The sequence below is a fragment of the Hyperoodon ampullatus genome (assembly GCF_949752795.1).
Source record: "Hyperoodon ampullatus genome assembly, chromosome: 19".
Lineage (NCBI taxonomy): Eukaryota > Metazoa > Chordata > Mammalia > Artiodactyla > Ziphiidae > Hyperoodon > Hyperoodon ampullatus.
Genome location: NC_136932.1, coordinates 52,453,463 through 52,475,428, shown reverse-complemented (window position 1 = coordinate 52,475,428; position 21,966 = coordinate 52,453,463). Strand labels below are relative to the sequence as shown.

Below are 21,966 nucleotides of genomic sequence, written 5' to 3'. Positions count from 1 at the left end.
TCAGTTCCAGGTGGACTGCAGAATTAAATATGAAGGCAAAACAGAAAAGGAGACCCTAGAAGATAATAAACGTGAATATATTCATGACCTTGGTTTAGAGAAAAAGACTTCTTGAATAGGACACAGAAAGCACTAACCATGAAAGAAAAGATTGATAAATTGTACATCATTAAAATTATGAACTTCAGTTTCATCAAAAGACATCACTAAGAAAGTAAAAGGCAAGCCCAGGAGTAGAAGATGTTTGTAACTCATATAACCAACAAAAAGGCTCAATCCAGAAAATATAAAGGACTCCTATAGTCACTATGAAAAAACAATTCAATAAAAAAATGGCTAATACTTAAATAGGCACATCACAGAAAGGATATCTAAATAGCCAATAATCATATGAAAAAGTGATCAGCCACACTGCTAATTAGGGAAATGCAAATTAAAATCACATTACGAAGACTTCCCTGGTGGCGCAGTGGTTAAGAATCCGCCTGCCAATGCAGGGGACACGGGTTCGAGCCCTGGTCTGGGAAGATCCCACATGCCATGGAGCAACTAAGCCCGTGTGCCACAACTACTGAGCCTGAGCTCTAGAACCCACGCACCACAACTACTGAGCCCACGTGCCACAACTACTGAAGCCCACGGCCTAGAGCCCTTGCTCCACAACAAGAGAAGCCACCGCAATGAGAAGCCCGCGCACCACAATGAAGAGTAGCCTGCGCTCTCCGCAACTAGAGCAGACCACGTGCAGCAACGAAAACCCAAGGCAGCCAAAAATAAATAATTTTTTTTAAAAACCCACATTACAATATCACTGCACACCCACCAGAATAGCTATCATTATTAAACAGGTTGACAGTGCTGGTAAGAAGAATTGAGCAACAGGAACCCTCATACACTGCTGATGAGAGCGTACATTAATACGGCTACTTGTAAAAATAGTTTTCTAATTAAAGATAAGTAATTCCACTATTCCATTTTGTGTTTTTATGAAAACACAAAATAAAACCACTAAATGTCCATTAGTAGTAGAAAGGATAAGGAAGTTGAGACATGGTCATATAATAGAACATTATACAGCAATGAAAATGAATGAATTTTTAGTTATACCCAACATAAATGAATCTCATAAACATAATGTGGGAAAGAAGCCAGACACAAAAGAAATACCAATAATATGATTCTATTTATAAATAAAAACTTTAAAGACAGGGAAAATGAAGTTTACTGTTTATGCGTTGGGTGTAAAATGATAAAGAAAAGCAAAGAATTGATTACCATAAAATTGAGAAAAAGTGTTACCGTTAGGAGGAAGGAAGACTTTGTGATTGGGAGGAAGCAAGAGGAAGGCTTTGGAGTGCTGGCTGAATTGTTTCTTGACCTGACTGGTGATTACACAACTATTTGCTTTGTGATAATTCTTTGAAATGTATATTTTCCCTCCTTTGAATCAGTAACTCCCGAGTTAAAGTGATTTTCTGACCATGTGAACGATGTTCTGTGGGACATATTCTAAACAGGATTGTATGAGTGGACATCCTAGAGAATTAAGGGATATATTTCTGTCTTGGAATTTTGTTTAAGCACAGCTCCAACAGGTCCCATCAGCTAAAATAATTGGGGTGATTCATTCATTTCCCCATGTCTTTTTTAACGGAGCATTATCAGATCATATATTAAGAACACTGATGTATTTTTAATCTTTCTTAGAAAACAGCTCTCTTCAGTTACCATGTATATGTTACATAAAGTGCTTGTACGTGCTAAAGCATTATATATAGGTTTTTGTAATTCTTGGACCATAAAGCCATATTGTCAGCTCTAAATTTTCACCGTTAACCAGTTCTCTGTTTCCAGTTTCCTTCATGATCTAGCAGCTTCTTTGGGGAGTGCCTAGAATTGATTCTACAATCTGTCCCAAGTCAACTCCCCTTTGCCATTATTCATGTGAAAGGCAACACCGTTCTTCCATGCTACAGGCTAAAGGCTAGAAGTGTTCTTAGATTTTTTTCCCTCTTTTCTTCTAAAACCCTCTATTCAGTATATCATTGTGCCTTTTAATTTCTTCTTTCAAAATACTACTTGAATTTACCATTTTTCGTCATTTTCATTGCCACCTTCTTCTTTCAGACCCTTTGATCTCATGGTTGACTTACTTTGAAAGTATTTTTCTTCGACTCCCTTCTACAAGATAGAAAAAGAAGGGGAGTAAGGCAAGGTAACATAGGCAAGAAAGAATATTCAGAGACTAAAGGGAGAAATAGTGTTGTGTTGACAGAACAAATAAAGGGAAGTCAGTTTCAAAAAAAAATTAAGAAAGATGTGGTTACATAGGCCAGAGACATCAAAAAGAATGAAAACTGAGAAGTTGGGCTGTGTAACCAAGTAAATAAATAGGGCAAGAACTTAGCACAGTTATAGGTCAAGTGAGTTTTTTCAGATGAGAGAAAAAGTCGTTAGGAGAGGACACAAGGAAAATTCCTGGTGCAGTAAAGCTGGGAGCATTATTATCCCATGAGGAACGGAGCAGGTATGGGCCACAGGGCCCTGGGAGCAGTTACCTTCAAGAGGATGAAAACTGTGTGGGTTTAGAAGAGAAATACAGGGACTTCCCTGGTGACACAGTGGTTAAGAATCTGCCTGACAAGGCAGGGGACACGGGTTCGAGCCCTGGACCAGGAAGACCCCACATGCCGCAGAGTAATTAAGCCCGTGCACCACAACTACTGAGCCCACGTGCCACAGCTACTGAAGCCCATGCACCTAGAGCCCATGCTCTGCAACAAGAGAAGCCACCACGATGAGAAGCCTGCGCACCGCAACGAAGAGTAGCCCCCGCTCGCTGCAACTAGAGAAAGCCCGCGCGGCAACGAAGACCCAACACAGCCAAAAACAAATTAATTAATTAAAAGAAAAAAAAAGAAGAGAAATACACTGAGAAGAGTAAAAGAAACAGTTGCTTAAATGACCTCATTTATTTAGTAAAATAAGTCATCTACCAGGAGTTGGAGTGGAAGAAAAGTAGAAGTTTTAGGACAGAAAAACTCATCTCAGTTTTTTGATTTTTAAAAAATAGTTCTCAACTCTGTCCACATTTCTGAGGGTCTTATAATAATATAACTACCAACACATGAAATGGGGTCTTAAAATCATGTATTTAGCTAATCTTAAGTGAATAACGGCAAAATAAAATACTTGAGGGTCTGAAATAAGAGAGTCTTTTCACTTAGAAACTAGTGGGTTTATAAGTTGTTGGCTTAGCTTCTCTACTATATAAAGACCAAACTTAAAGAATTAAATGTCCAAGTGCTCATCAGCTTTTTTGAGTAATCCTACAACTCCCAGCAGCCTTTCTGTTATGCTGAACTTTTGTTTTAAGCCATCATTTCCAGGCTAATTCTGTGCAGTATCTCCACGTTAAGAAATGATTAAAATCTCCTTTAACATACTCAAAGCAAACGTTTTAAAAGTTTACGTTACTTTTATTCTATCATGTAATTAAGAATATGATTTTTACTTTTTTTACATATGATTCAGTGTGTGTGAGAAGTATTTATCAGAGAAAAACTACGCAGTTTGAAAATAGTAAATGCTGAAAACCCAAGTTTGATAGAGAGCAACTCTGAAATTGGCAATACCTCAACCTTTCAGTGATTCCACTTTGAATAACCATTCTCTTCATATTAGTAAAAGATGGTCCTATAAATAAAGAGAAGTGTGATAGCGACTAAGTTGAAAATGGTAGTGATGCCTGTTTTGGGCAGTCTTAGAAGAATGAGAGGGAGGCATCAGAGGCCTATCTTCTCCGTTCTTTCTTCTCTTGTTTGTACATACAGATGAGGACAGAACTGTATTTCCTGTCATCTCAGAAGAATCGCCCCAGCCTTTTCGGAATGCCTCTGATTGTTCCGTGTACTGTGCATACCCGGAAGAAAGACCTGTATGACGCAGTTTGGATTCAAGTATCTCGATTAGCCAGCCCACTCCCACCTCAGGAAGCTAGTAATCATGCACAAGATTGGTGAGTTTCAGGGCATCTTCCTAGATCTTTGGTTTCCAAATGTAGAAGATGAATTTATGTGAATTCTGTGTGATTTATAGGACCCATTCCATGTCAGGTTAAGCACTCCTTGAAGAACCATCCAGAGAACATACAGTTCAACCATTTGGTTTGGTCTTTTGAGTAGGAGAGACTGTACACCTTCCTTTCATCACCTAGACATTCCAGTGTCTAATAATCGTTGTATTCTCCGATCTCTTACCTAAATCTTTTCAGCTAGTATTTTATATGCTTCAGGTAATATCCTTGGCTTCTGTTACTACAGAAGTAGAGGGTATGAATTCACCAGGAAATTTGCATCATCTCAACCCTCTGAAATTCCGAATGGGAGCAGTATCTATACGTGCATATCTATACATGAACTCTGAAAAAGTCTCATGCCATAACAATGATTCAGTTGGTTTATCTCCCTACCATGTCATTTTAACATGGAGTAATTTCATAAGTCTTGGTAAAGAAAATAAGCATCTTCTGTTTTTTTTCCATTCCTTTTACCACTGTTCTATTGGATTAGTAAATGTATTTACTTCTAATAATCTTTGGGATTGTGTTGCCTTTTATATCTCATTTGAATTGAAGATCATTTTCTTATTATCATGGTGCAAGTGGGAGTTCTGCTTCTGTGTTAACTGAGTAAAGAAATTATTTTTGCTGATAGGTTATTTGTTATGGTATGAGGGTCTTTTGATAATTAGGATAAGGCTTAAGGGAAATAAATTTTAAAGGAAAAGTACAAATAATAGATAAGTGATTTAATTGATGAATGTTGTGTTTAGTAAAAATGACAATAGGGCAAGATTAAATTTGAAGTGAAAATCTAATTGAATTAAAAGGCTTCTAGATGAGGACTTTTCCCAGGGCTTGCTAATGAAGCAGATATGGAGTATGAGGGGAGGAGGAATCCAAGCTAGATTTTCAGCCTGAACAATTGTCTGTGAATGCTGGTACCGTTTAATGAAATGAGGAAGACTGGAGAAGGAGTAGGTTTTGGCAAGCAATGACAGGAATCAAGCTAAATTCAAGATCTGTGTTATATTTTCAAGTGGGAAATAGACTTAAGGTCTTTCCAGGAGGTATAAATATAGGTGTCATCAACAAATAGTTGGTATTTAAAGCCCTGAGACCAGTTGATATTATTTAGATAGTAAGAGAGATGATGCCTAAGATCTAACTCCTGATGCATTCCAGCATTTAGAGGCTGAATAATGGAGGGAGAGACAGCAAAGGAGATTCAGAAGGAACAGCCAGTGAAGTAAGAAGAAAACCAGGAGTGAGTAGTGTCCCAGAAGTTAAGTGAAGATAGTGTTTAAGGGAGGACTGATCAGATTAAGAGAAGGACTGGGAATTGACCACTGGCTTTGATAAAATGGCAGCCTTTGGTGACCTTGCAAAAGCTGTTTTAGTGGAGTAGTGTAGATGAAGACACAGAGGTTAGAGTACGTTAAAGAGAAGATGGTCCTACAGACATTAAAAGAATAATAAGAGCTTATCTTTTAGAGATAACACAGTGAAATATTTATGGATGAAAATGATAAAATGCCTCTGATTTTCTTCAAAAGTATCTAGTGGGTCACAGTAGCCAAGAGGTGGAAACAACCCGGAAGTCCATCAACAGATGAATGGATAAACAAAATGTGGTATATACATACAGTGGAATATTATTCAGCCATAAAAAGGGATGGAGTTCTGATACATACTACAACATGGATGAGCCTTGAAGACATTACACTCAGTGAAATAAGCTAGACACAAAAGGACAAATATTTGTATGATTCCACTTTTATTAGGTGTATCTCGAATTGGCAAGTTTATAGACAGAAAGTAGATTAGAGGTTAATAAGGTCTGGGGGGAGGGGAATTTATTATTGCTTAATGGGTAGAGTTTCTGTCTGAGAAGATAAAAAGGTTCTGGAGCTGGGTGGTAGTGATAATTGCACAACATTGTGAATGTACCTGATGCCTCTGAGTTGTACACTTAAAATGTTAAATGGTAAATTTTATGTATATTGTACCACATTTTTTAAAAATGGAATAAAAGAATCTAGTGGGGCTAGGTAAGGGTATAGATGAAATAAGAGTGGCCAAGAGTTGATGATTAATTGTAGTTGGGTGCTGTTCATTGTACAGTTCTCTACTTTTCTGAGTGTTTATGTCAATAAATTTGAAAATTTAGATTAAATAGACAAATTCCTGGAATTGAGGATCCATGCAGAAGATGATTAGTTTGAGGGACAGTGGATAAGGAGGAAAGTGAGGATTTGAGGGCAGTGATTGGAGGTTTATGTTGAGTCAAAGAATTGTTAGAGTAGTGATACTTGAATAAGTGATCCAAGAAGATAGGAGATGTTTGTTGCAAAGTAGGATGTTTGGAATTGAGATTTTTGGAGATGGTAAAGTCCTTATCATGGCTTCATTACCTTCAGCAGCCATGTAATAGCCACTATCAATTGACAAGATCTAGAATATGACCATTGGAGAGGGTAGATCAATATAGAAAGGAGATTATTGTTGGAAGAGAGAAGGCCGAGGAGTTGTTAGATAAGTTACATTGAAGTCACCAAGAGTAATGATGGAAGTGACAGAGAGAAAAAGAGTGAACTGCATTCTAAAATCTTTAGTGAATAAAGAAGAAATGTCCCCACCAAGGAGGAATAGCAAGCAGGTGGTATAATTCAGTAGCAGATGCTACACAGAAACCAGAATTTTACCAGAAGTGGTAAAGAGGAGTAAGGAGGAGACCCATATCACCTTCAGGTTCTGGGGTGTATGAGAAGAAAGCTAGCACTTAAGAGGTGAACTGGAAGCGAAGTCCTCAGGAAAGCCAGGTTTCCGTTAGAGCAAAAAAGTGAAGAAACTTTTTAGAAGAGAGGTGCTGCACAGTTCTCTGCCAGAGTGCTACCTGGTTGTTTTGTCCCTTTATCTTTCTTTGGATTCCTCACTTACCATTGACCTGGTTTTCATTGACATGATACTGGGCAGCATGGGCTATCAATAGTCATTCAATCAACAAGTTATGCAGAAAGCTGGGAACTGCTGTGACAGGCATGATACTCACTGTTGCCCTTACAGTGAGTCCTTATCATGGTTTTATTACTTTCAGCAGCCATGCAATAGCCACTACAAATTCCCAAATGATCCATAACGTATATTGCTCTTATGTTATAGTCCTTTTATTGCTTCTTATTGGGGCAAGGATGAATAAATTTTTTTAAACTTGGAGAACTCACAAGGCTATCTTGCAGTTAAGACATTACCCTAAAAATGTTACGTAGCTTTTAGCTTTAGATAGTTAAGGCAAGGAAAGGGGGTATCTGTCATGTACCACATCAGGGATTCTGATTAAAGAAGCTTCTAAATACATAGTTAGTCAACTCCTCTAATACCATTATGACCTTTCAGCTTTCTGTGGTGTGTCAATGTTCTTGTCATGGAAGAGGTCTGGTTTAATGTGAATTAGATCTCTTGATAGAATTAGGGCTGAAGGATAATTAGCATTTGATTTCATGATTAGCTTATTTTATGAAATTTGCGTGGACCACATGGACTCTCTCAGAGACATCTGGCAGTCTGCTGTGTCTCCCCCTCTGTAAGCAGGGAGCCCTGAGTGTGGTTGTACAGGGCTGCAGTTAATGGGTTAGGATAACCAGCATTGAGCTGTCAATGTGAACATACTGCTCCGACAGATGCCCCTTTCTAGGGTTAGTTCAAGAGAAGATGAAAGAGACCTCAACTAAGAAATGTTTCTTATACTCTTTGGTTTATGTTCTGTTTCAGTGATGACAGTATGGGTTATCAGTATCCATTCACTCTACGAGTTGTGCAGAAAGATGGGAACTCCTGTGCTTGGTGCCCATGGTATAGGTAAAGTGACCTTCTGCAAAAGAAAAATTTTAGAATTGCAGCTTCAGATATTATACCCTTTTCATAAGGTTTCCAGTTTTTAGAAGTAATAATAAATAATGAAAAGCTTGAAATAAACTTAGGAATTCTTCATTCATCTCTTCCCTGTGAGGTCTATAGCTAAGTTTTGCTCTTGAGATTTAGCTGGTTTTGTAAACTCTACAATCCTCATCAAATTCATAGTTTATGACTAACATTTATCATTCTATACCTTCTGCTCCTTAGCTGTAAATCAGTTTAGCAATTCTGAGCCCAGTAAGACATAGTCTATTTACTAGACCTTGCTGGAAGTCTATTTTTGGTTTTTAGAAGAGTTATGGAGATTGATTGGCCATTACTGTCCCATCTTGGAAAATGCCTGAGTACTGAAGTCAGCCTTCAGAGAACTGTAATAGCTTTAGCAAACTGAGTCTGTATAGGCCTTGGAACCATGGCCTTTGTCATGGTTCCCTCCCCCCTGCCATAAATTTTTATATGTATTTATTTAGTGTGCCATTTTACAAACAAGGAAATAGGCATGGTTATGCCAGATAAATTGTCCTACCTCCAAGCATTTAATAACTAAATTTAGAATTTCTTGAGGGTGTATTGTCTCAGATAGCCAATTCCCATATCATTTATTTGCCATAAAGTCCATATATTCATGTGGATTTACAAATGGTTATCAAGTACCTTGAAAAACCAAAGATTTGAGAAGTGATAAGCAGGATTCCCTGAAATAATAATAATTACTAGCATATATTCATGCATTTATCAGTCTGAAGTTAGAAGCCCATGACAAATTGGGACGCCCAAGAAGGAAAGTAGAGAAGTAGAAAGGGGAACTTCCCTGGTGGCGTAGTGGTTAGGAGTCCACCTGCCAATGCAGGGTACATGGGTTCGAGCCCTGGTCCAGGAAGATCCCACATGCTGCACAGCAGCTAAGCCCGTGCGCCACAACTACTGAGTCTGCGCACTCTAGAGCCTACGAGCCACAACTACTGAGCCCATGTGCCACAACTACTGAAGCCCATGCTCCTAGAACCCATGCTCCACAACAAGAGACGCCACTGCAGTAAGAAGCCCATGCATTGCAGTGAAGAGTAGCCCCCCCGCTCAACGCAATTAGAGAAAGCCCGCAGGCAGCAACAAAGACCCAACGCAGCCATAAATAAATAAATAAACAAATTTATTTTAAAAAAAGAAGTAGAAAGGGAAAGTTTTGGGTTTTTTTTGGTTTTTTTGTGTTGTTTGGCCACACCCCACAGCTTGCAGGATCTTAGTTCCCCTACCAGGGATTCAACCCAGGCCGTGGCAGTGAAAGTGACAAGTCCTAACCACTGGACCTCCAGGGAATTCCCGGGGAGAATATTTCTGATAAAGAAAATTTGGATTCCTTCATAATTACTCTTTCCTCAGTAGATCTTTTTTCCCCCTTTAGATTTTGCAGGGGCTGTAAAATTGATTGTGGGGAAGACAGAGCTTTCATTGGAAATGCCTATATTGCTGTGGATTGGGACCCCACGGCCCTTCACCTCCGCTATCAAACATCACAGGAAAGGGTAAGTACTCAAAGCCATCGTAAGATGGTGGTTTTCCTATGTACAATTTTTCCCAGCTTAACTGTATCATGCCATTTCTATTTTTAGACAGTTTAAAAACAGCTAGAAAAACATTCATTGGCATTCTCTGTGGCACTTTTCCCACTTGTAGAGTTAATTGTATTGGAGCATTGAATTTCAAAAATATTAATAATAAGTAAATCTTGAAACAAAACTTTGGGCGTAATTAAGAAGTTATATTCTCTGGCCATGACATATCAAGCATGCCAGTCTCTCTGCCTGTTTATTAATTATTATTGAAGATGCAGCATTTGGTAACCACTATTACTTAGCTCAAGTGCATTCCAGGGCTATAGCTGCTACCTTTAATGGGCATAGTGATCAGAAAATTAGAGAAAGAACTGAATGTTTCAAGACTGGGCACCTAAGAGTACATCTCCATGCCTGTTCTTCACACTTAGCATTCCTCTACTGCCACTCTGGCTGGAACAGTTTTTTTTGTTTTGTTTTGTTTTTTGTTTTTTTGTTTTGTTTTGTTTTTTTTGCGGTACGCGGGCCTCTCACTGTTGTGGCCTCTCCCGTTGCGGAGCACAGGCTCCGGATGCGCAGGCTCAGCGGCCATGGCTCACGGGCCCAGCCGCTCCGCGGCATATGGGATCCTCCCGGACCGGGGCACGAACCCGTATCCCCTGCATCGGCAGGCGGACTCTCAACCACTGCGCCACCAGGGAGGCCCTGGAACAGTTTTTAAATTTTGAAAATGTAACTTCCAAAAGAATACTACCTCCATATCTAAAAATGCTTGCCAAATATTGTTTGAAGGGTAGATTGACTAGATAGCTTGTGCATAGAGATATGAAGAATCTGGTGGAAATGTAAAAGCAACAGAATCAAAAGAGTTGTTTTAGTCACAGGAAGAGTAGTAGTGGCTTTTGCATTTATATGATTCTTGATGGAAATTTCCTTCACTGTTTTTTAAGGCATTCCCTTTAGATAAGTTAGTAACGAGAATTAACTTTTCTGTCTTTTTTTTTTTTTTTTAAGTATAGTTGACTTACAATGTTGTGTTTCTGGTGTACAGCAAAGTGATTCTGTTATACATACATATATATTCTTTTTTATATTCTTTTCCATTATGGTTTATTACAGGTTACTGATTATAGTTCCCTGTGCTATATGATAGGATCTTGTTGTTTATCCATTCGCATATATAATGCACGTATAATAGTTCTCATCTGCTAATCCCAAACTCCCAATCCAACCCTCCCCCACCCCCTTGGCAATCACAAGTCTGTTCTCTATGGACTTTTCTGTCTTTTTGTGCTATTGAGTAGTGGGGGAACTCCCAGTTCCAGACCAAATTCCCTATTTGGATCCCTAAATATGCCCCCACACACCCTAAGGCTCTCACTAGCCAAGGATGAGTACTATTTGTGGATACTTGGCCAAATGAAAGATCATTGGGCTAAAGGAAGCTGAAGAGAAGTAGATGTTTTGGCAGATTATGCTCACTGTAGCAAGGTAATTCAATAACCTCAACCATGGTTACTTTGAAGAGGGAAAATTTTAGCAATTGAAAGAAAGATTCTTAAATCTTCATCAGCACAAAATCCAACAGGACATTACTCCTGTCAAAGATGAAAAATTATTTGGCTGTAAATCTCTTTCCCTTTTTAACAAACCCAGTGTGCAATCTGAAAAACTCTGGAGGACATCCTGTTTTATAGGAAGAGGGACCTACGTGACCTGTTAAATCTCATCCCACTTCCATTTTCAGTGATACTCTTAAGATACCATGGAAACCAAGCTGCTATTGAGATACCCTTCCTTGCTGGGGAATGGGGCCACATGACTAATTTCTTCCTACATGTGGTTTCTGCATGTGCTTGGAGAGTCACGTAGACAAAGGAGATTCAAAATTGAGATTGTTGCCTGTATGTTTTATGGTTTTTATTCCAGTAATTCCCCTTTTAAGAATTTATCCTAGGGTAATACTCTGTGATTTGCTGACAAATTTCATCATAGCATTTGTTAGAATAGGAAAAATTAGAAGCAACTTGTATTTGTCCCACACTAGAGGCATGTGGTATAGAAATTGGATAAAATATTATGCAGCCATTGAAAATGCTGACTACCAGGAGTTTTTCCTGACATACATAGAGAGATGCTTATGATGTCTTGTAAAGTTTTTTGTAAAGCAAGATATAAAATTGAAAAAAAAGATATAAAATTGCATACACTGAAAAATCTCTTCATATAAGAAAAAGGGCAGAAGAAAATCTGCCAATATTTTGACAGTTTGCCTTTATATTAAGAGTATAAAAGGTTTCCTGCCTTTTTACATTTTTCACTGCTTTCCAGAATTTCTACATGAATGTTTTATTTGGTAAGGAGGGAAAAATATAGGCAATTGTGCTTATTCTTTTTACTTTTCCCCTGTTTGGACCTCATATTCCTTAATAAAAAATTAAACTAGATAACTTCTCAGATCTCCCTCTTTTTCTAATAGTCTTATAATGTATGAAAGCTTATTATTTCATTCCTTTATGTTTTGGGCTAAGGATGAGCTTTCAAGCAACTTAGTTTAAAAAAAAAAAGGAGGAGGGTGCCAATAATAATTTAGACTATTTGAATAATTGTAGAGGATCTGGGAATGGATCCCAAGAGGTAAAGGGAATCTTTGTCATTTAGGGAAATTTTATTAATAAATAAAAATTATTTTTGTCCACAGATATGTTTTTCATCTATCTCCTTCTTCCCTGTCTCCATCCAGCTCTATAGCCTTGTGTTCTATAGAAAATATAGTCAATAAAAATCAACATTCTTTACTTACTTACTATAATTTGTGGTTGACCATAAAGCATCCCTGGTAGAGATAATAATACAGATAATGTTTCACTGGCTGTGAGAAAAGAGACAGTACTATATTTAATACACCTCTTTTTCTACTCTGATTCTAACCACCATGATACAGCATGTTTCCTTTTTTTTTTTTTTTTTTTTTTTTTTTGTGGTACGCGGGCCTCTCACTGTTGTGGCCTCTCCCGTTGCGGAGCACAGGCTCCGGATGCACAGGCTCAGCAGCCATGGCTCACGGGCCCAGCCGCTCCGCGGTATATGGGATCCTCCCAGACCGGGGCACGAACCCGTATCCCCTGCATCGGCAGGCGGACTCTCAACCACTGCGCCACCAGGGAGGCCCAGCATGTTTCCTTTTGAAGCATGTCAGTTTTTCCCTTGGATGACCAGCCCTAAAAATGATGAGAGTTAGTATCAGAAAAGAAGTCGAGGTCAAGCCAGACTTTGCTTCCTAGAAAAAAGAGGTTTCCTCTAAGTTCCCCTTTTTAAATAAGCTCTTTAGAAATGGATGGCGATGCAATGCTAAAACTCTTCATTGCATAATCAACCCCAACCTTGATAGTTTATAAAAACATTTGACAGCCTGTGACTCAGCCATCTTCTCATGTAAGGAAAAAGTCACACCTGAAAACCTGTTCTAAACTGTGAGCTCAGGAAGGAAAACTTGAGGGAAATTGCCTCAGGCAAAGAGAACCAATTCACCTCCAGAAGGGAGGAGTAATAAGTGGGGTGAGGGACCTGTATGTGAACTTTGTCAAAAAGAGAGGCATTCATTGTACTTGTCGTCCCGGCTGCACCCTGCGAAGTAATCCCTGTGGAGTCTCACGGTCATTCATAGTCATGCTATGTATGCCTCACCTGCCGTGGTTCTTGATTGCTTATTAAGTGGCAGCCAAGAATTGGAGAGGGAAAAATCCTTCCTTTCTGTCGCATTCTAGGCCCCTCCTTGTCTCTTTCCTCCTGATTCCCACACCACCTCCAACATACATCCTTGCACATCTGCCCCCCTTTGCTCTCTCCTTCCTCATATTTACCTCCTCCTTGCTTCAAAGCCTAGCATGCTGGTTAACAGGACCACAGAGGTTTGGGCAGGTATTAGGGGTCTTCTCAGCAAAATCAGGCTTTTTTGAGCCTGCTGTTCCTTTTATTGCCATCTCAGATAGAAAGGCACCAAGAGGCAGGAGACAGATAATAATACACATGGTATTTTGATAACTCTGTGTTATGTGGCATTAATATGCAAATGAGTTGTAGCCTGTGAGTTTTAATGCCCTGGGGGTTGTCCTCTTAAGGTGAGCTTTTCTGTATCCTTTCTTATTTAATCCAGATCTGGCATCTGTGTTTCAGTGATATTATTTCTCCTAGCCTCTGTAAAGCCTGCAGCACACTAGAATGTTCTGTGTCCCTGTTAAAAAAATTAATGGCCTAATCTCAACACCCTGGCTTGAGAGCCAGTCCGCATGTAAGCTGTTTTAGGATTTCAAATTGTAAAATAAACAGGCAGTTCCTTGTTTGTTTTTGTTTTTGTCATTTGGAAGCATGCAGAAATTTTTCCCACACAAGCTATGGTCATATAAATAGAAATTTGATCAAGGATGTTATTGATGTGATATTTGTGAATAAATGTACAAATGCCCTATTTGCTCAGACTCTAGTTTGGGTTGTATTTTTTTCCTCATGTAAAGTAAGTGAGGTTGAGTCACCTAGAGGATGATGCATGGCAGCTGACCATTGGAAACCCCCGCCCTCCCACCCCTTCTCCCGTCGCTCCTGTCCCCTCCGCCTGCAGGTTGTAGATGAGCACGAGAGTGTGGAGCGGAGTCGGCGAGCACAAGCTGAGCCCATCAACCTGGACAGCTGCCTGCGTGCTTTCACCAGTGAGGAGGAGCTGGGGGAAAACGAGATGTACTACTGCTCCAAGTGTAAGACCCACTGCTTGGCGACCAAGAAGCTAGATCTCTGGAGGCTCCCCCCCATCCTGGTATGTTACAGTCCCACCTCTGAGAGAGCAAGAGTCTAGCTTGAAGGAAAGAAGTGGGGAGCAAATAAGAGTTTTTGAGAATAAGACCCTTCCTGCAGCAGTGTTTAAAACACATTTGCTGTTGCACACAGAGATGAATTGTACTACAGATATTTGCTAGTTTAGTATCCTAAAGAGCATACAGCCTAGAAGGGGAGAGAAGTCATACAGACCAGTAACTGCATTAAGTACAATATATGAGAAGTGCCACGAGTGGTACAACCTGGTGAATTTAAACTTCAGGAAAAGGTGAAAGCACTCCTGGCTCTAGGGAGAGAGGAAGCTTTAGGCTTGTGCTTTATGGACTACAGAAGAGAACAGAGGCTGAACCTCCGATCCCGCTGTGCTTCATCACATGGCCACAACACGCTGCTGGATTAAATGTGTAGGCACAAGTGCACTGGGGCTTACGTGTTCTTTCTGATTTGATGTACTTCTGCCTTCTCCATTCATGGATTAGGAGACCCGCCTGTTGCTTGTCAAGAAAGTTTGAGGTGTCAATTCCTCCTATTCATTTAAGAAAGTTTTTTCCTTAAGGGAGGAAATCATATCAAATGTAAGGCACTGGTGTATTTTAACCAGACCTTGTGTGTATTTTTTTAATCATATCTTCTTCCTACTACTGTGTGAGACTGTGAATGTAGACCAGAACAACTTCCCAGGGAAGGATGCACAAGAAATTACTAATGCTGATTAGCTAGCTCCAGGGATGGGAAGCAGGGCACAGGGACAGGCTTGGGAACAGGTAGGTGGGAAGGGGGAAGATTTTTTTTTTTAATTGAGGTGTAGTTAACATGGAATTAAATTCATAGATTTTAAATGTCTTGTTTGATGAGTTTGACAATTATATATACTCATATAACCATCACATAAAACATATCCTGAAGTATTGGCATTTGTAAAACTATGTTTTTGAGGTCTTTAAAGAATAATGAGGAGTAGATGTTATGGTGAGAGCTTGGTGGGCTTCTGTTAAATCCACACACCAGCATGCCCCTTAGAAAGGGCTTCTCTTTACATAAACAGTAAATTATTAAGCATTTAGGGTAGAGGGAGCCACCCAAATAACTGTGCCCACAGTAGAGAGCATAATAACACTGCGTAAGGCTAGAGGAATTCATTGCTCTTGAAAAGAAAAAGAGAAGCCAAAAAAGAGAAGGGAGATTCTTATGCTCTTCAGGACAGTGAAACTCCGTGGTAGCAACCGAAGGTTGTGCTAAGAAGGAAGAGGCCTCCTATTGGAGATTGGATAAGTTTCATCTGTAAAAAATGCCTCCATTTTTCTTCAAAACATTCAGTATATAGTATTCTATCCTCATGAGTGTGTTTATGAATGGATCTTCTGTGATATTGGAGAGAGGTAAAGGTCGGCATGTGTCACAAGCCCAGAGAACATGCAAGTATAGGCTCCTAGGATATTGAAGGAAATTAGGAGGATTACCATGTTAGTCATATAGCTAAAGGGCAGTGGCCTGACTGTTAGCTATGTTACATAATAAAATATATTCTTTTGGGGGAAAAAAAGTTATGTTATATTTTTGGAACATTTACGTGTATTAGACTTGGGGTTTTTTAATGTGTATTTTGTATCTTCAGAACTCTTTAATGCAACTGTTTTCTATTCTTCTCCAGATTATTCATCTTAAACGATTTCAGTTTGTAAATGGGCGATGGATAAAATCACAGAAAATTGTTAAATTTCCTCGTGAGAGTTTTGACCCTAGTGCTTTTTTGGTGCCGAGAGACCCAGCTCTCTGTCAGCGTAAACCACTCACACCCCAGGGGGACGACCTCTCTGAGCCCAGGGTTCTGGCAGGAGAGGTGAAGAAAGTGGATGCTCAGAACTCAGCTGGGGAAGACAACATGCTCCTGAGCAAGAGCCCATCCTCACTCAGCGCGAACGTCATCAGTAGCCCTAAAGGTGAGGAGGCCTGGGGGACTTCACGGAGCCCAGACATCACTCTGCAAGGGGCTCTCCAGGGATCCCTCTAGGCTGCGTGTTTCCCTGTTTTCCACTCAGGAGCAACAGCTTGGTTGTACGAGGAACCTGTCTGAAATGTGACTTTTAGCAAGAAGTACAGCCTTGCTAAATCTATTTCCTTGTTCATAAAATGAAGATAATACTAAGTTCACAGAGTGAGAAATTGATACATGAAGAGTAAAGCACTTTAGGACTTTCCTGGGTCCAGTTGTTAAGACTTAGTGCTTCCAGTGCAGGGGGCACGGGGTCAGTCCCTGGTCAGGGAACTAAGATCCCACATGCCGTACTGTGTAGCCAAAAAAACCCAAAAAAACAAACAAAACATTTAAAAAAAGAAAAAGAGTAAAGAACTTTACATAGAGCCTGACATTTGGTGATCATGAGTGATAGTTGTCATCCTTGTTCCCTTACAGCAGGGGTTCTCAAAATATAGTCTGGGAACCCCTAGAGAGTCCCTGAGACCCCTTCTGGAGGATCAGAACTGTTTTCATAAAAATACTAAGCATTTGGGGGTTCCCTGGTGGTCCAGTTGTTAGGACTCAGCGCTTTCTCTGCTGTGGCCCAAGGTTCAATCCCTGGTCAGGAAACTAAGATCCCACAAGCCACGCAGCAAGGCAAAAAAAAAAAGAAAAAGGAAAAAATACTAAGTATTTGCCTTTCCACTCTCATTCTCTCACAAGCGGAGTCAGAGCCAACAATACGTGTGATATTGTCAGTGAAATAATGCTTGTGTGGGACTTCCCTGGTGGTGCAGTGGTTAGGAATCCGTCTGCCAGTGCAGGGGACACGGGTTCGAGCCCTGGTCCGGGAAGATCCCACATGCCAAGGAGCAACTAAGCCCGTGCACCACAACTACTGAGCCTGCGCTCTAGAGCCTGAGAGCCACAGTCACTGAGCCAGCATGCCACAACTACTGAAGCCCGCATGCCTAGAGCCTGTGCTCTGCAACAGGAGAAGCCACCGCAATAAGAAGCCAACACACCGCAAAGAAGAGTAGCCCCCGCTTACTGCAACTAGAGAAAGCCTGCGTGCAACAACAAAGACCCAACGCAGCCAAAAATTAATAAATTAATTAATTTAAAAAAGAAAGAAAAATATATGCTTGTGTATTGTGTCTTTCAAATTCCTCAGTTTTAATTTCTAGTATGGTAAATATTGATAGATAGAACTTATATAAACGAAAGTTCTAGAGGTCCTCAACAATTTTTAAGGCTATATAAGGGGGAGCTGTTTATGGCCCGTTATTTTACAGGATTGTTGTGAGAGGTGGAGATGATAGAGTTGCCAGTATCATGCCTAGCAATAGTAAGTGCTTAATAATTGCTGATCGTATTTTTTAATCTAATTTTACAAAGAAGAAGAATATGTATTTGTAAGACTCCTTAGTCTAATATTGTTTTGAACTGAATCTGTCCTAAATCATCTTTCTGCTCTTTTCTAAGTCTGTACTTAGTTGTACTTCACATTTTCAGGACATTGCTGCCTTGAGAGGGTTGGTGTTGAGGAAGACAAGGATGTAACTTACTGTCCCCATAATAGGAATAAAGAGTAGCCAGTCAGGACACCCCTGTCTTTACCTTTATGTGTACACTTGTGAAGTTGACTTCATACTTAGCATTTGGTGGCTGGTTTAACTTGTAGCATTTGGATTTATCTTTTCTTCCCTTTCACAGGTTCACCTTCTTCATCAAGAAAATGTGGAACCAGCTGTCCCTCCAGCAAAAACAGCAGCCCTAACAGCAGCCCTCGGACTATAGGGAGGAGCAAAGGGAGGCTCCGGCTACCCCAGATCGGCAGCAAAAATAAACTGTCAAGTAGCAAGGAGAACTTGGATGCCAGCAAAGAGAACGGGGCTGGGCAAGTTTGTGAGCTGGCTGATGCCTTGAGCCGAGGGCACATGCTGGGGGGCAGTCAGCCTGAGCTGGTCACCCCGCAGGACCATGAAGTAGCTTTGGCCAATGGCTTCCTTTATGAGCATGAGGCATGTGGCAATGGCTACATTAATGGTCAGTTTGAAAACCACAGTGAAGAAGACAGCACCGATGACCAAAGAGAAGATATTCATGTTAAGCCTATTTATAATCTATATGCAATTTCGGTAAGTGGTTTGTTGTATGTATTCAGAATGATCTGCACTTTCAGTGGTTTGTTTGCTCATCTTCATTCATTCATTCATTCATTCATCATTTTTTCAGGGCCTGCTTATTTGCTGGGCATTGAGCTTGGTGATAGACAAAGTTAGCAGTAGATATCTTGGCCTTTTGCGTAGAATCCAAGATGCTCACAGTGTAATAAAGGGAACAGTCGTGTAATCATTATAACCCGAGTCACAGGTTCAAGTCATTCACAATTGTGTGTTTCTAAGGAATTTTTGCTTTCCAAAAATAATTACAACAATAAAATGGTAAGATTCAGAGTTTTAAAATTTTCAGTTTTCCTCTTTGATTTGTTTTTGGAAGAAGGAAAACACTTTTTTTCCCCAAAAGTGTTTTCCTGATTGGATCCTAGTACTGTGCCCTGTCAACTACTAATATACCTCCACTTTCTTCTCTCTTATAGTGCCATTCAGGAATTCTGGGCGGGGGCCATTACGTCACTTATGCCAAAAACCCAAACAGCAGGTGGTACTGTTACAATGACAGCAGCTGTAAGGTAAATATCCCCAATCTTTGAATAAAAGAAACAAACGTCAACAGAACTGGAGGACATTTGTTGAAATAATGGACTTTCTCCTGAATAGGAAATAGTTATTGCTATTAGAATCAGGAAAAAAGAAAAAAAAATTCCTCTAAGGGAGAATCATTATATAGATGCCTTCAATCTAAAGGAATAAAAGTGATATGCAGGGAATTCCCTGGCACTCCAGTGGTTGGGACTCGATGCCTTCACTGCGAGGGCCCGGGTTTGATCCCTGGTTGGGGTGGGGGGTTATGCAGAGCAGAGAATGAAAACAATGAAGAGGAAGAAGGTATTGGTTATAAGAAAAATGTCTTGGCTTTTGAGCTAGTAGAATTTGATGGGTGGTTTTGTTTCATTTTTTGTCATTCTTTTGACTTGTCTATGGTATGAATATTTTCCCCAAAAAATCAAACATTGAAAATAATGGGTCTTATTTTTTAGGGGCAGGTATGAGACAGCCAAAATATTAAGCTGATTGGAAGCAATCAGGTTTAGTAATTAAAGAGGGTTGGTCCTCCCTTCCCTGGTGAGGATTAAGAGCCAGCATAGTGATGGCTTTTTAGTTAAAGCCTTTCTTGCTCCTTCAGGAACTTCACCCTGATGAAATTGACACCGACTCTGCCTACATTCTTTTCTATGAGCAGCAGGGGATAGACTCTGCACGATTTCTGCCAAAGGTTGACGGCAAAAAGATGGCAGACACAAGCAGCATGGACGAAGACTTTGAGTCTGATTACAAAAAGTACTGTGTGTTACAGTAAAGCTACCACTCTGGCTGCTAGACAGGCTGGTGATGAGGGAGATGACTCCCTGTAGCTGACATTGGGCAAAAGCGTCGCTGAAAGGCAAGCTAAATGTGTAGTTATTTTATCCTGTGACCCTGAAGCACAAAATAAAAATCCTAATTAAAATAGCAGTTAACATAACAGTAGTAATAATTTTGTTTGGAAGTGTCTCACATGAGCTCCCTGGTAGAGAACTTTCAGGCAGAGCCCACCATTAGCCTGTAAACAAAAGGGTTTGGCACCAGCCACCTGGGACCAAATAAGAACTAAGTTGTGCTTGTCCAGATATGAACAAACATGTAGCAAGTATAGTTTACCAATAATCATAACAAAATACTAAGAATTTCCTTGGAGTCAAAGTAAAACAAAAAATTGTAGTGTTGTCTGGGGGACGACATGACATGCTACCTCCTTTTTCCTGAAGTTTTATTCCACTGTAGTGACTGACACGATGGAGAAAGCAAGATCACAAAGGTGTGTGGAGGATTCTTACAGCAAATGGACACAGATCTTTCGATTTACTTTTTAAACCATTTTCCCACTCTTTCTATGTCTTTATTGCTTTTTGTTTTTGTTGTTGTGTTTGCGTTTGAGACACAACCAATCACTGGTGGTGGCAGAGGCATATATAAGTGGTAAGTCTGAAAGGGAGACTCTCTTAAGAATTGCGTGCCTTCTACCCAGGGCCTTGGTTGGGAGACCCTGCAGAAAAAAAAAAAAAAAAGCATCCTGGGAGATCCAGCTAAAATAAAATAACCCTCCAGATAGAGGCGGCCTACTTTGAGGATACTTCAAGAGCCCTCAAAAATGTTTACCACCACTGCTGAGTGTGGGAGGGGAGTTGCCAAAATTTGCGCCATCTTTACATGCACTGTTGCACAGAGAGCTTCTGAGAGGGAAAGTGGCAACAAAGCTAGATGGTATTTTACAATTAGTGGTTGTTTGTTCTTTGTTTCTTTGTTTTGCACTTTAAAGAAAGAATACGTGCAAATGAACTTTTCAGAACTTGTTCATATTCGATGGCTATAAGGGCTATAAATTAACTTAATTGGGGTATTTTCCCTCATCATATTAAATTTAACAACAAAACACATCCCAAACATTGATAGTGTATAAGTATTTTTAATGAAATTGGTGGTTTTAGGAAGTAAACTTTTGTTTGCATGTCCATATACTTTTTAAATTTTGGTGTTTGTCCTTTTTATTTTTTATTTTTTTACATTTCACAGTAGTGGTCATCAAAAGTTATGTTTCTTTGCTCACTTCCTTTTTTCCTTCAATAATTCAAGACTGGAACAAAAGTATATAAATGTTATTTATTTCAGGCAACATTTTTTTCCTGTGTTGTTTTTAAATATGTATTCGAAGTAAATATTTCACTTTTTTTTCAGTCTTTTTTTATTCATCTGGACCCTGGGAGCTGATTCTCATTAATTGTCAGATTCCATTATCCTTCCTTCCTCATAGATAGTAAGTACCAATGTAATTAAGCATTTGTGTTCTGATATCTGAGGTCGGTTGCTATCCAGCTCTCCTCAGAGCATTTGGAAAGGTTGTCATAAATGGCTATCTAAGTCGAAACCCTATTCAGAAGAAGACTATAATTGCAGGTAGGAAGGAGTGGCCTAAATGGTATAATGTGATAAAGTCAGACAAAATGCAGACTTTATAGTTTCATGATTTTCAATGTATAAAATCTGTCCATTCCTAACTGGACAAGTCCCACGAAAAAGTGGAAGATTTTAAAGAATTTCCTTACAGATGTTTTATTTAAGCAGGTAGCACAATCTACTAATGTTGTTTGATCTGTGTTGGTTATATTGGTTGTAATTAATTTTTTTAATTCATGATTAGCAGAAAATTTATTAAATTAACTAACTACATTCACTTTGTAAATTACTGTATAAAACTTGTTGACAATGCACTGACTTTAGAAAGATGTTAATGTATATAAATAGAGTGTAAATAAAATAGTGTTGATGTACTGAAATATGAACTGTATAAAAAAGTATTGGTAATTGTATATGGAGTGTAACTGTTTATCTGTAACTATTATCCAAACAAATTAAATACTGTGGATGCATCTATGTGCTGTTTTTCCTCTATACAAGTAAACACAAAAAAGTCAAATTCTTTAGCCTTCC

The 21,966-nt window shown here is 39.5% G+C and overlaps 1 protein-coding gene across 1 annotated transcript in view; it reads left to right on the top strand.

Annotated features, from left to right (window-relative positions):
* The window catches only part of USP32 (ubiquitin specific peptidase 32), a gene marked incomplete at its 5' end in the record, with an annotated part of 208,328 nt that extends 188,400 nt beyond the window's left edge, over positions 1-19,928 (top strand). Inside the window, 8 exons of the mRNA XM_079726437.1 lie at positions 3,834-4,018; positions 7,832-7,918; positions 9,378-9,498; positions 14,147-14,338; positions 16,010-16,298; positions 18,032-18,456; positions 18,918-19,010; positions 19,625-19,928. Of these exons, the coding sequence (XP_079582563.1) occupies positions 3,834-4,018; positions 7,832-7,918; positions 9,378-9,498; positions 14,147-14,338; positions 16,010-16,298; positions 18,032-18,456; positions 18,918-19,010; positions 19,625-19,798 (1,566 nt within the window). The 3' untranslated portion in view covers positions 19,799-19,928. The remainder of the gene's footprint in view (positions 1-3,833; positions 4,019-7,831; positions 7,919-9,377; positions 9,499-14,146; positions 14,339-16,009; positions 16,299-18,031; positions 18,457-18,917; positions 19,011-19,624) is intronic.
* Between the last annotated feature and the right edge of the window lie 2,038 nt (positions 19,929-21,966).